Consider the following 14121-nt stretch of genomic DNA (forward strand, 5'->3'; position numbering starts at 1 on the left):
ATCAAACACTTAGTTTTAATGAATCATGCAACATTTAAAATATGTATATATTTAAAAATCTTATAATACTTTAAATATTTCATCATTTTAATTAATTTTTATGATATTTAATACCATTTCTTTTGTACTGTCAGAGTTCAGTAATGTGTCCAGAGCCATAAGAAGCGAGCAACTATTCTCAGTGGTAATGTTTTCTTCAACAGCTTTAAAAATTTTGTCCAACAGATCAGATGTGCTACTCATTGCTTGTGACTATAAAACACAGAAATTGACATATAATAGGAATATGTGTAAGAAATGTGGAAGTCTGGCATGCATCTGGCCATTCATAACTGGTTGTATGAATTCAATCAGAAAACTTATTTCTTCTGTTAATAATAATATAATTATTATAATTATAATAATAAATATTATACTAAACCCTTTCCTCTGTTAAAAATATCTGCGTGTGCACACACACACACACTTCTTAAGAGCCAAAACAGTACTAAGACAGAGCCTAGAAATAAGTAATAAAAGTCCTTTAGTAACTAAATTTAGAGAATGTGGGTCCCAGTAAGACAGAGAATTTTTCATGGACCATAATTGTATTACTGCTCAAAACATCTTTATGACTTCAATTTCTAAAGTACGGCTTAGCTGACTGAGGACTGGAGTTGGCTATAGTTACACTGTGCCTTGCCAGGGCACTCCAACCTGTCCCTTCCTCCCTTCATTATCTTACATATGAGCCAAAAATCCTGTCCATCACTGCCCTAAATCCTAGGCAAACATGCCATCTGGTATGGAATTTACTTAAGTCATACTAATTTAATCAAAGGGAGCCTGCATTTGAAAACTCTTACATAATTATAATCAAAACACAAAGATGGGACTAAATATAGGATATAATTTTAGACATAGTACCTGTAAGAGAAGAGCAAAATTTTCACTTTGAATGATCTTGGAGAAATTTTCTATAATAAATGCAATGCATTCTTCTTGGAGCTGAGATGCCATGATCAATGCTGACTCTGTCCACTTCACTCTGGGTAAACTGACGATTAGCCTGTCACTTTCCATCAGAAGAAAAGCAGCATTCTTATCATTCTTATAATTTTGAAAATATTGGGGGAAAAAGTTAGATTACTGCTCATAAAAAAAACTTTTCAAGCAAATTAAATACTTTCATTTTCTTGTGATGCTTCCTGCAAAAAAACCAAAATTCCAGATAGCTAATATCTTTGTCATTAGCTTTACATATTTATTCATTCATTCAAAATTATCCTAAAAGGGCAAACTTTGAGCTGGAAACAAATCACCTTTAAAGCAAAGTTAAAAGAAACATGAGAGCAAAGTTACAAAATAACTACAAAGAAAAGCCTGACTTCCCTGAGATTTTTCACTACTGAATTAATTTCTGTGCTTACAGATATTCATAGCTGCATGGAGATACACTGACACAGTATTATTTCTTTTCTGACTATAAAATACATGTTCTTTATTACAAATTTAGAAAGGGTAAAAATCACTTCCAAATCCAAGTGACTTGCTTCTTCCTAAGACTCTTTTTATATTTTATTTATTTAATAATGATTCATTTTTACACCATAGGAAAGAATATTATGAATATTTATCTCTATGAAAAAAATGGAATGACAATTCACAAATACCATGTGCTCCAAGGAAAACGAAAAAATGGCAACTTATAAATTACTGTATTTTATTCATTTCATTTTTAATTCTTAAACAATCCTTAAATAGAACATACCTATTTACTGAATAAATAGTTATCTGATCAATTGTAGTAGACTGAAAAACATAGCCACAAATTCTTTGTAGCTCAGCTCTTCAAGAGGTGGACTTGACTCCTCATCCCTTGATTCTAAACTAGCTAGTTCACTTGCTGGCACAAACAAAGATATTGTGCAAGTTTCAGAGCCTAGATCTCAAATACCCTTGTAGCCTGTATCTTTACCTTCTTGGTTCTGGGACCACAAAGCCAAAAAGAAGCCTGGTAAGAAAGCCCAAGGGTGCAGGAGGCCCAGCCTCCAACTTGGCCATCAGCTGAAAGCAGACTCAGGACTGAGCTCAGGCAAGATATGCAAAAAAATCACCCAGTCGACTCACAGAGAATTCAGTTCAGTTCAGTTCAGTTGCTCAGTTGTGTCCGACTCTTTGCGGCCCCATGAACCACAGCACGTCAGGCCTCCCTGTCCATCACCAACCCCCGGAGTTACCCAAACTCATGTCCATCGAGTTGGTGATGCCATTCAGCCATCTCATCCTCTGTCGTCCCCTTCTCCTCCTGCCCCCAATCCCTCCCAGCATCAGGGTCTTCTCAAATGAGTCAGCTCTTCGCATCAGGTGGCCAAAGTACTGAAGTCTCAGCTTCAACATCAGTCCTTCCAATGAACACCCAGGACTGGTCTCCTTTAGGATGGACTGGTTGGATCTCCTTGCAGTCCAAGGGACTCTCAAGAGTCTTCTCCAACACCACAGTTCAAAAGCATCAATTCTTTGGCGCTCAGCTTTCTTCACAGTCCAACTCTCACATCCATACATGACCACTGGAAAAACCATAGCCTTGACTAGATGGACCTCTGTTGAGAAAGTAATGTCTCTGCTTTTTAATATGCTGTCTAGGTTGGTCATAACTTTCCTTCCAAGGAGTAAGCGTCTTTTAATTTCATGGCTGCAATCACCATCTGCAGTGATTTTGGAGCCCCCAAAAATAAAGTCTGCCACTGTTTCCACTGTTTCCCCATCTATTTGCCATGAAGTGATGGGACCAGATGCCATGATCTTCATTTTCTGAATGTTGAGCTTTAAGCCAACTTTTTCACTCTCCTTTTTCACTTTCATCAAGAGGCTTTTTAATTCCTCTTCGCTTTCTGTCATAAGGGTATGTCTTCTTTATATCTGAGGTTATTGATATTTCTCCTGGCAATCTTGATTCCAGCTTGTGCTTCCTCCAGCCCAGCATTTCTCATGATGTACTCTGCATATAAGTTAAATAAGCAGGGTGACAATACTCAGCCTTGACGTACTCCTTTTCCTATTTGGAACCAGTCTATTGTTCTATGTCCAGTTCTAACTGTTGCTTCCTGACATAAATAACAGGTTTCTCAAGAGGAGAATAAATTTTATCAATAGTTTAAAGCCACTTAGTTTTGGGGTGATTTGCTACACAGCAATAAATAACTAGAAAACCTGGAAATTTTCCCTGATCTCTACACCTACACCAGATTCCTTTTACACATCATTGTATCCACAGGGCCTAGTATAGAACAGGGTCATAGCAGACACTCAAATGTTTATTGATCTCTAAGCACATCAGAGACTTAGAGTCTGTAAGTGAATTCTTAAGCTAAATTAAGTTTAAACTTTGAACATCAAAACTTTAAAAATTTCACCCATTTACTAAGAATTCTTTCAAAACATATTATATACTTCCCCTGCTTTATTTAGAGTAAAAAAAATTGTAATATGCTATAATTCAAGTCTTTAAAAAATTTACATATTTATTATAATTTACTGTTATCCTTTCCTCCACTGATGACTTCCTGAGTAATTGTGCAATTACTAAGAGTTTTAGGCAATAAACCAAATTTGTTCTATTATAGGGACTGTTCTAGTATTAGAGACAAGTATAATCAAATAAACTTGGCAGGTATCTATTAAATGCTTACTATATTCATAATGTTATGTGCTCTGACAGTAATCTTTTTAAAAAATATAGATGTATAGTTGTCATAATTTAGCTTGAAATTTATTGGAAAACTAAAATATGGACATAAATGCTAACAGATGGTATGTCATCTTATTCCACACTGATCTGAATATATAATAATATTAAATGTTAAGAGTAGCTTGAGGTTCAAAGAAGGAAGGAAATGTAATATACTGCTAGATCAAACATAAAATTTTAAATTCAATAGTTACATGGTTCAAATTTCAACAATATATAAAAGGCATTACTAAGAAGTCTCCCACTCCTGTCCCGAGCCACCTATTTTCCCTTGTCCCAATCAATATTACTTATTTTCTGTATTTTTCCCGAGTTATCTTATGTATAACAAATAAAAAAGGTAATTTTTCCCTCATTTTCCTCAAATGGAGGCATTAATATGCACAGTACTCTGTACTTTGCTTTTATACTGAGCGTACACCTTAAATATTTTTGTTATCAGAATATAAAGAGCCTTATTATTATTTCAACATCTACAGAACAGTCCCTAATATGGACATAAGATACAACCAGACCTCTACTTGTAGATATTTATGTTGTTTCCAGTTTTTGCTATTACAATGTTGTAATGAAGAACCATGTAGATAACATTATTTCACATGAATGTAAATATATCTATGGGATAAAATTAATATGCTGGGTCAATATTGCTGGATCAATACTAGTCTTATCTAGGAACTGCCTAATAACTGAGCCTAAGGAATAGGCTTGGATGCCAGTGATCCCAAGAGAGTGAAATAGGGAAGGAGAGAAAGTCAATGGAAGGATATGTTTCCTAGCTGATTGCTAACAAAAGTGTGATCCGCAATACCCATCACCTGAAGCTTGTTAGAAATGCAGAATCTCAGGCTCCACCCCTGACTTACTGATTTAGAATCTACATTTGACCAAGACTCTGAAGTGGTTTTTTTTTTTTTTTGGCTGTGCCATGCTGCATGTAGGATCTCAGCTCCCCAACCAGGGATTGAATCCTGTGTCCCTTGCAGTGGAAGCATGGAGTCCTAACCACTGGACCGCCAAGGAATTCCTGATCCTGAAGTGTTTGTATATACAGTTTGAGAAGCAATAATATATAGCAATTGTTGTTGCGGGCAACAGGGGATCAGTCTTGCTTGGTATCCCCTGAAGAGCTACAGAGAATACAATTTGAATTATTCACCTAAAGGGCTAGATCAGGGATATACTTAGTTACTGGTTCCCGTCTCCTGTTGGTCAAGGTTTGTGCCCTGGTATATTCCCTTTCACGGTTTGCATAACTGTGGGTACCCGGGGTGGAGCAGCGGTGAAGCCTCAGAACAGGAAGTGAGAAGTATGTGTGATGTGGCTGAGGAAAGTGTTTTCAGGTCACACCTGCGTGCAGCTGCACGCTGCAGCAAATGGCTGAACACACATGGGTCAAGAGGACAGGAGGTGGGGCACCAGAAGGATATAAACATTGCTAGCACATATTCAACGCAGTGCTGTTTTCCAAACTGTAGTTTTCTCCCCTAGCAACCTAGAGAAATATATTTAGTGGCTTACAATCAGCATTAGAAAACAAGAAAGAGAAAGGAGAAAAATATAAAATATCAGAACATCGTATTTAATATGGTATGTATTCATTTTGGAAACTTGTTTCAGTTCTACATGTGTGAGTGTACTGGGTTATAATATAAAAAGAACTTGCTCTGGGTCAGTCAAAAAAGTTTGAAAAACACAGCAAAAATTGTACCAATATATTCCCTTTCCAGGAATGGAGTACTTCTTTCCTACATCCTTGTTAAAATAGTACAAATTTCCTTTATTTTGCTCCCTACTAAATTGATAGATAGATATGCATTTATAGAATATGGTCTGACACTGTAATTTTTTTAAAAATGTATTTATTTGGTTGCACTGGGTCTTAGCTGCAGCATGTGGGATCTAGTTCCCTGACCAGTGATTGAACCTGGGTGCCCTGCATTGGGAGCATGGAGTCATAGCCATTGGACCACCAGGGAAGTCGAGACACTGTAATTTTAATGTCCATTTCTCTTAAATGAAGTTGAGGACTGTTCATCAAATAAGAGGCAATGTATTTGCTTTGTGAACTACCTAATCTTATGCTACATTTAGCTATTTTTAAAAAATCAACTGGTAGGAACTCTCTGTAAAAGAAAAATTAGAGTAAGAGTATGATATAAACGGTCTTTTGCCTTTTGATTTTGTAGAGGATGAGATGGTTGGATGGCATCACCAACTCAATGGACATGAGTTTGAGTAAACTCAGGGGGTTAGTGATGGACAGGGAGGCCTGGTGAGCTGCAGTCCATGGGGTTGCAAAGAGTCGGACATGACTGAGCGACTGAAATGAACTGAACTGAACTGATGATAATTTTTAATATATAGAAATTTTGCATTTTTATGGAACTAAATTATTTTACAGCTTCTAAATTTTGTATCCTCACTGCCCTGATGAGGTTATAAACTAATTCTTCCAGGGCTTACTGTAGTATTTTAATGGCCTCATTTTCTTTACTTTCAAATCTTTGATCCATTTGGAATGTATACCGGCATACCAGGATGTGATATATAGATCCAGCTTTTTTGCAGCAAAATTCCTGGTTGTTGTCCTAACATCATATACTGAATAAACACTGACTCATACTATTTAATTCTTTTGATACTGTGTCAATTAAATAGCCTTCAGTTATCTTTTGGTCTTAGGACTAACAGCATTTTATATATGTATATACACACACACACACACACACATACACCCCTTCAGTTTTACCCCAGTAACTATTTTTGTTTCAATTTTTCTATATTTAAGAATGATTCATAATTTGCTTTTTTAAAAAAAGGCTTAAACAAAACATTTGAAACAGAAAATTTAATCATGCTTTGAAATAGCTCAAGTAGTCAGAAGCCCTAACACACACCTTTCTCCTTCTACTCACTTCTCTACCCTGCTGTCTCTTCTTCCCCAAAGCAACAGTTTGTACTTGGTAGGAGGGAGCAGCCGTTTCTTACCGAACTGCAACATAGTGACCAAGAAGAAGTCCCTCATATTAAAATTAAAAAAAAATTCTCCGTAAATAGTCCAATGCAGCACATTCTTACCTCCACTGGTATAGGACAGTGTTTGGCACATTACTGATGGAGTAATGTCCCTGCCATTGAACTGTATTAGAGCCAAAGAAAAGAAAACTGCTTAACCTTTCATTTTTCTGGATAACATATTTTAAATTTTAATTTGAAAAAATTAAAAATATTCTATTTTATAAAAAAAAGCAAATATATTTTATTTATATAATAAAATATGAAGATTACATTAAGGTTTGAATATCCACAAAGAAAGACAAAAGTTTACATTTTCATTGTAATCACTGTGATGTCAAAAGGCTTTTAATCATATGGAATGTTTGGTTGTTCTGATGGTCATTTTTATATGTCTTAAAAGGAAAAATCAAGGATTTACAAAGCTTACAAGAAACTGATTAGAGCTATAAAACCAAAATAAAATATTGTAGGAGAGGGAGAGGCACAGTATGAAGAGCTTATTCTTCAAATATACTTAACACTTGTTTAAAAAAAAAAAACTTATTGAGACAGTCAGTTAAGATCCCTCCCAATCTGGCCTTAGCCTCTCCCCAGACTCATCTTCTCTCATTATTTTAGTTACAACACAATATTGGCACTGCTTGGTCTCCAGGGCCATGGTCACATTTTAAAATTCTGTCAGGAATGCCCTAACATACTTTTTAATTTTGAAACTGTCTTCTATCTTCCGGTTCATCTCATGTTACTTCTATCCTTCTAATCAGAATCAGTTGTTTTTTACTTCTGTAATTCCATGTATATACCTGAATTATAAACTATACTTATTCATTTATTTACCTATCAATATATACCAAGTACCTACAATGTTCTAGGCATTACCCTAAGGCTGGCGCTACAAAGGTAAATAAGACTCACATGGAACTTAATGTTCATATTCATCATAGTCTAACTTGTACTTTGCATCATTATTTAAGTGCCTATTCTTCCAGAGATTTGTGAGTTCCTTGAAGTCAGGGCCCACACTTCCAAAAAAAGCTTCTTTGCCCATGTTGAACATCTATTATATTACCTTTAGAATGGCAGCAATTGGTTTTAATACCTGGCTTTGTCATTTACCAACACTGTGAATGTGAATAAAGCATTAACCTTTCTGATTCGTTTTTTCATATACAAAATGGAGGTAATAGTACCTATGTTATACATGATTTCAAAAAATAAAAAGTATACTTTGAACCACAGAGGTCCTTTAAAAATCCACTAAATAATAATAATAGTTGCAATAGTAATAAATGACATTTTTACTTCTATTGAACTGAATTACAACTGGGCCATTTATTTGCCTTCATGAATAGAGATTAACTATTCAATGACTAAAGAAACTAATACAAAATCAGTCAGTTCAATTCAGTCGCTCAGTTGTGTCACACTCTTTGCAGCCCCATGGACTGCAGCATGACAGGCTTCCCTGTCCATCGCCAACTCCTAGAGCTTGCTCAAGTCAAACTCATGTTCATCGAGTTGGTGATGCCATCCAACCATCTCATCCTCTATCGTCCCGTTCTCCTGTCTTCAATCTTTCCCATCATCAGAGCCTTTTCAAGTGAGACAGTTCTTTGCATCAGGTGGCCAAGTATTGGAGCTTCAGCTTCAGCATCAGTCCTTCCAATGAATATGCAGGACTGATTTCCTTTAGGGTGGACTGGTTGGATGTCCTTGCTGTCCAAGGGACTCTCAAGAGTCTTCTCCAACACCACAGTTCAAAAGCATCAATTCTCTGGTGCTCAGCTTTCTTTATAGTCCAACTCTCACATCCATACATGACTACTGGAAAAACCATAGCTTTGACTAGACGGACCTTTGTTGGCAAAGTAATGTCTCTGCTTTTTAATATTCTGTCTAGCTAGGTCATAGCTTTTCTTCCAAGGAGCAAGCGTCTTTTAATTTCATGGCTGCAGTCACCATCTGCAGTGATTTTGGAGCCCCAAAATAAAGTCTGTCACTGTTTCCATTGTTTCACCGTCTATTTGCCATGAAGTGATGGGACCAGATGCCATGATCTTAGGTTTATGAATGCTGAGCTGTAAGCCAGATTTTTCAGTCTCCTCTTTCACTTTCATCAAGAGGCTCTTTAGTTCTTCTTCATTTTCTGCCATAAGGGTGGTGTCATCTGCATATCTGAGGTTATTGATATTTCTCCCGGCAATCTTGATTCCAGCTTGTGTTTTATTTCCAGCACAGCATTTTGCATTTTAACTCTGCATAGAAGTTAAATAAGCAGGGTGACAATATATAGCCTTGACATACTCCTTTCCCCATTTGGAACCAGTCTGTGCTTTTGTGTCCAGTTGCTTTTTGACCTGCACACAGATTTCTCAGGAAGCAGGTCAGGTGGTCTGGTATTCTCACCTCTTGAAGAATTTTCCAGTTTGTTGTGACCCACACAGTCAAAAGCTTTGGCATAGCCAATAAAGCAGAAGTAGATGTTTTTCTGGAACTCTCTTGCTTTTTCAATGATCCAAAGGATGTTGGCAATTTGATCTCTGGTTCCTCTGTCTTTTCTAAATCCAGCTTGAACATCTGGAAATTCATAGTTCATGGACTGGTGAAGCCTGGCTTGCAGAATTTTGAGCATTACTTTACTAGCGTGTGAGATGAATGCAACTGTGCAGTAGTTTGAACATTCTTTGGCATTGCCTTTCTTTGGGATTGGAATGAAAACTGACCTTTTCCAGTTCTGTGGCCACTGCTGAGTTTTCCAAATTTGCTGGCATACTGAGTGCAGCACTTTCACAGCATCATCTTTTAGGATTTGAAATAGCTCAAAAATAGTTCTTGTTTTTTTAAAAACAACATGGCAGAGTAGGAGGACATGCGCTCATCTTCTGTGAGAGCTCCAAAATTACACCGAGCTGCTGAACAATCATTGACAGGAGAATGTTGGATCCCACCAAAAGAAGATACAGCACGTCCAAGGGCAAAGTAGAAGCTCCAGCAAGATGGTAGGAGGGGTGAAATCACGTTTAGAATCAAACCCCATACGCACCAGAGATACTAGGAGGGCTCAAATAAAACCTTTTGTGTACCAGGACCCAGAGACCCCACAGAGACTGAGCCAGACCTGCCTTTGAGTGTCTGAATGTCTTCTGTGGCAATATGGGTCAGTAGTGGCTTGCCTCAGGGGCAGGGGCTCTGGGTGCAGCAGACCTGGATCATAGAGCATATGGCAAAAGCACTCTTGGAGGAGGTTGCCATTAACCCCACCATAGAGCTGCTGAGCAGAAGACCCACAAACTGCAGAACAATTATACCAAATGATGCAAAACATTAAGTAACAAAACTATAAAGTCCTTCATAAAACAGATTTAGATTTACTTTTTACAGTGGTATCTCATCAGCTGATGGCCTGAACTTATTTCTTTAGTTAGATTTAGATATCATCTTCTATATAACCCAGTATGACATACTGTTCATGGTTCAACATAGAAACAGAACCACTAAGAGGTGTGTATATATATATGCTGCTGCTGCTAAGTCGCTTCAGTCGTATCTGACTCTGTGAGACCCCATGGACGGCAGCCCACCAGGCTCCCCCGTCCCTGGGATTCTCCAGGCAAGAACACTGGAGTGGGTTGCCTTTTCCTTCTCCAATGCATGAAAGTGAAAAGTGAAAGTGAAGTCGCTCAGTCGTGTCTGACTCTTAGCGACCCCATGGACTGTATAGCCCACCAGGCTCCTCCGTCCATGGGATTTTCCAAGCAAGAGTACTGGAGTGGGGTGCCATTGCCTTCTCTGGTATATATATATACACACATACATATATATATAAAGTATTATTAAAGGGATTTGACCGTATGCTATTATGGGAGCTGGCTGAGCAATCTTTGTATATGATGATGTAGTTTGAAGTCCACAGGGAAAGCAGTTGAGAAGGGATGATGGAGGGATAAGGACAAGCTGACACCCAAGAGCACACGCTATAACCCACATGGATGGGCTCATTTCAGGTCTCACTGCCTCCAACCTGGATGCAATGAGTGTCCTTCAGGAGATGCTAGGACCCTTCATCACAGAGCTAAACATGTCCCTGGCCCAGGGGTAAGAGAAAGCAAAGAGGATAGGGAGCAAAGTGAAGCAGTGCAAAGAAGGAAATTCTGGGAAGCACAGTTTATTCTAACCAAGCTGACATACTGCAGAGACACCACAGTCCATCCCTTGTTAATTAGGTACCCATACAATTTCTTTAAATCATAGTTAACTCCTAAATGGAGACAGAAAGTCATGCTAAAGCCTGACAAATACAACTATACAACAAATATGCTAACGCTTTCCCTAAAATAGGAAACAAAGTCTCTTGTTTTGCCTTTGGGTGATGTTCACGTTCTTCAAACTGATCCAAACTTCCCCTTGGTATCCTGAGATACTAAGATATATAAAATTAACTATTATTAACATGTCTTATATTAAATGGTAGGGGAATGAGACAGTGGTAGAAAACAAAAATACTTGGTTAATATATACAAAAACATTCATATAAAAAGGGGAAATGAGGATTTCCCTGGTGGTTAAAAATCCTCCTGCCAATGCAGGGGACACGAATTCAATCCCTGGTCTGGGAAGATTGCACATGCTTCCCAGCAATTAAGCCTGTGTGTCACAACCACTGCACCTGTGCTCTAGAGCCCATGAGCAGCAACCACTGAGCCCAAGAACTTAGAGCCCGTGCTGTGCAACAAGAGAAGCCATTGCAATAAGGAGCCCATGCACCACAACTAAACAGCAGCCCCACTCACCACAACTAGAGGAAGCCCACATGTAGCAATGAAGACCCAGCACAGCCAAAAAAAAAAAACAGGTGGGAATCAATATGTTTATATCACAACTACTACAATGCTCATTTCTGAACCTGGTCACGTGGTCATACCGAGTATTTATAATTACCTTTTCCCACAATCATTCCATGTTTCCTTTGCCCTCAACAAGTACCTATGCTATTTATAACTCTTTTATCTGGTAAGGTGGCCCAAACTTTTATTCCTGAAGTGCTATTTAAATTGGGGTTTTTAACTGATTTAATCACAAGACAGGGGAGTACTGCATTCCGGATGTACTCTTCCTTACCCACATTATATAGTATCAACCCAATTCTTCCCTAATAGGCTCAATCTAACAAGAATTCCTCTTCTCTATCTGTTGATTTACACGGTGGCCATAAGGAGGCAGTCCCAACTTCCACTTCAATGGTATCATGTGTGTCCTCAGGTAGAAGCATTTATCTCTTTGGAACTAAGACCTCTAGACCAGCAGATCCTAAAGTTTCAGAGACGGGAAGCAAAAATTTTGGTAGTGGATCACGAAGAATAATTACACGTGAAGCCACTTTCACTTCCACACCTTGACTTCTGGACTTGTGGATCCTAGTTATGTCAAGAAACAGCACAATAAATCAAAAACTGATTTAGAGCATATACAACCTCCTGGAGGACACTGCACCAGTCCTACAAGGCTCTGCCACCTGGCTGCACTGCAACCAAGTCTTCAAAAGGCCATTCCTCCATGTTCTCAAGCCCGCTGCTTCAGGGTGACAGGGCGATGCTAGGACAGGTGAAACTGGTAAACACGGGCCCACTGCTGCACTTCATTTGCAGTGAAGTGAGTTTTTTAGTCAGAAATGATGCTGTGTAGAATAGTACAGTGGTGAAAAAGGCAGTAAGTCCATGGACGGCAGTTTTACCAGAAACACTGCCTTTGCCATGATGAAAGGCATGTAATTAATCTGCCACCTCTTGGAGAATGGTGCCGCTGTTTCAGTGTCGTCCCCTAAACTACCTTAGTAAGTGGAGGTACATATTACGGAGACAATGCCCCTTGCCCCTTTTGTTCATCAACAAATATATACTTTCTAGTGATTATGCTTCTCTGATTGAATTCTCCATTTGGTATGGAGGAACAGTCTTAAAGACAGGTTCTGAGAATTGGTTCTGGGTTATCTGGAATTGGCTCTTTCATCTTGTTTTTGTAACACAATTTTACTTGTGTATTTAAAACACTGAGAAAGTACTTATATAAAATTGAGTAAACTTTTTGATGACAAACACAAAGTATTCAGGTTATACTTACTAAAGAATGAATCAACATATTAAAACAACTTTTCTGAATCTCAGGAGGTACATTTGCAAAGCTTCTTTCAGACCAAAACCTTGCAAAGTGCTTTACAATCCACCTATTGAAAATAAAAGAATCTCAAGTTAAAGAAATGAAAATATTTTTCATTATAATATATTCAATAATATTTTGGTTTTCAATGATATAAATTTTAAATATGTATGTTTTAACTAACCCTAACAGTTAATTTTGTGAGTGCTGTAATGGACTTAAGTATGTTTCCTTTTCTGTAAACACATATTTTAAACGCACTTTGGGTTATGTGCATGGATTTTAATGTAAGTAACCATGGTTCAGCTAAAAAAGTCGATCCCAAGCATCTTGAGTAATATCTAAGTCAATACTTCTTCTCAATTGTTGTTACTAGTAGAGCATTAAGCTATTTACATTGTGCTTAAGAAAATAGGCCAAGTCTAAAATTTCCCAGAAACTTAGGAGAATGGAAAAACAAAACCCCTAAATCAATAGTATCAGTACTATTTCAGATCACTTACTTCATGCAGTCAGCAAAAAGACTTTCCACTCCAACTGAATGAGCAATAATCAGGCATTCTAATATAGATGCCAACCTTCTGGAAACAGGCTAAAATTGACAGAAAACACTACATTTACTCTTTATCAACTTATAAGGCTAAAAGTGGTTCATAAAAATGATCTGATTTATATACCTAAACTACAGAATAAATATATGTAATACAAAAGTATTTATTCTTTTAAAATTAAGTATCACTGATATTTTTTTTAATAGCATTTGAGTTCTTTTAGCTGCCAGAATGAACAGTTTTTATTCTAATTTCTTTTAGCATAAATATTTTCTAGACTAAATGTAGTATAATAATTCCTAGCACATCACAATGCAACACAACCATAGGGTCTAATCTGCTTCCTAAAGTAGAAATGTAAGTACATGTGCAATGGGAGATCCTACACTGACCTCAGGCAAAATGACAGAATTTAATTAGATCATGATTATATGAACATATTTTAAAAAGTACATATACAGAAGTAATGAACTAAAACAATAAATAAATAAAATGTAGACACAAGTATTGAAAAACTCACTGTTCTTCGTATTAAACCTCAGTCAGTCAGTTTAATTCAGTTCAGTTGCTCAGTCTTGTCCAACTCTTTGTGACCCCATGGACTGCAGCATGTAGGGCTTCCCTGTCCATCACCAATTCCTGGAGCTTGCTCAAACACAAGTCCAT

General features: G+C 37.5%; 1 protein-coding gene across 5 annotated transcripts in view; it reads right to left on the bottom strand.

Moving 5' to 3' along the window:
- Positions 1-14121, bottom strand: part of BTBD8 (BTB domain containing 8) — a 96192-nt gene that overhangs the window by 20494 nt on the left and 61577 nt on the right. For 3 of the 5 annotated variants that reach the window (XM_070367691.1, XM_070367693.1, XM_070367694.1), the window contains 4 exons: positions 13408-13496; positions 12869-12971; positions 907-1089; positions 115-252 (listed from right to left, as the gene is read on the bottom strand). In XM_070367691.1, coding sequence (XP_070223792.1) covers positions 115-252; positions 907-1089; positions 12869-12971; positions 13408-13496 — 513 coding nt within the window. Of the gene's footprint in view, positions 1-114; positions 253-906; positions 1090-12868; positions 12972-13407; positions 13497-14121 lie in introns of those variants that run through there. The other 2 variants (XM_070367692.1, XM_005894673.2) reach the window with 2 other exon arrangements.

The sequence above is a fragment of the Bos mutus genome, chromosome 3, assembly GCF_027580195.1.
Source record: "Bos mutus isolate GX-2022 chromosome 3, NWIPB_WYAK_1.1, whole genome shotgun sequence".
Lineage (NCBI taxonomy): Eukaryota > Metazoa > Chordata > Mammalia > Artiodactyla > Bovidae > Bos > Bos mutus.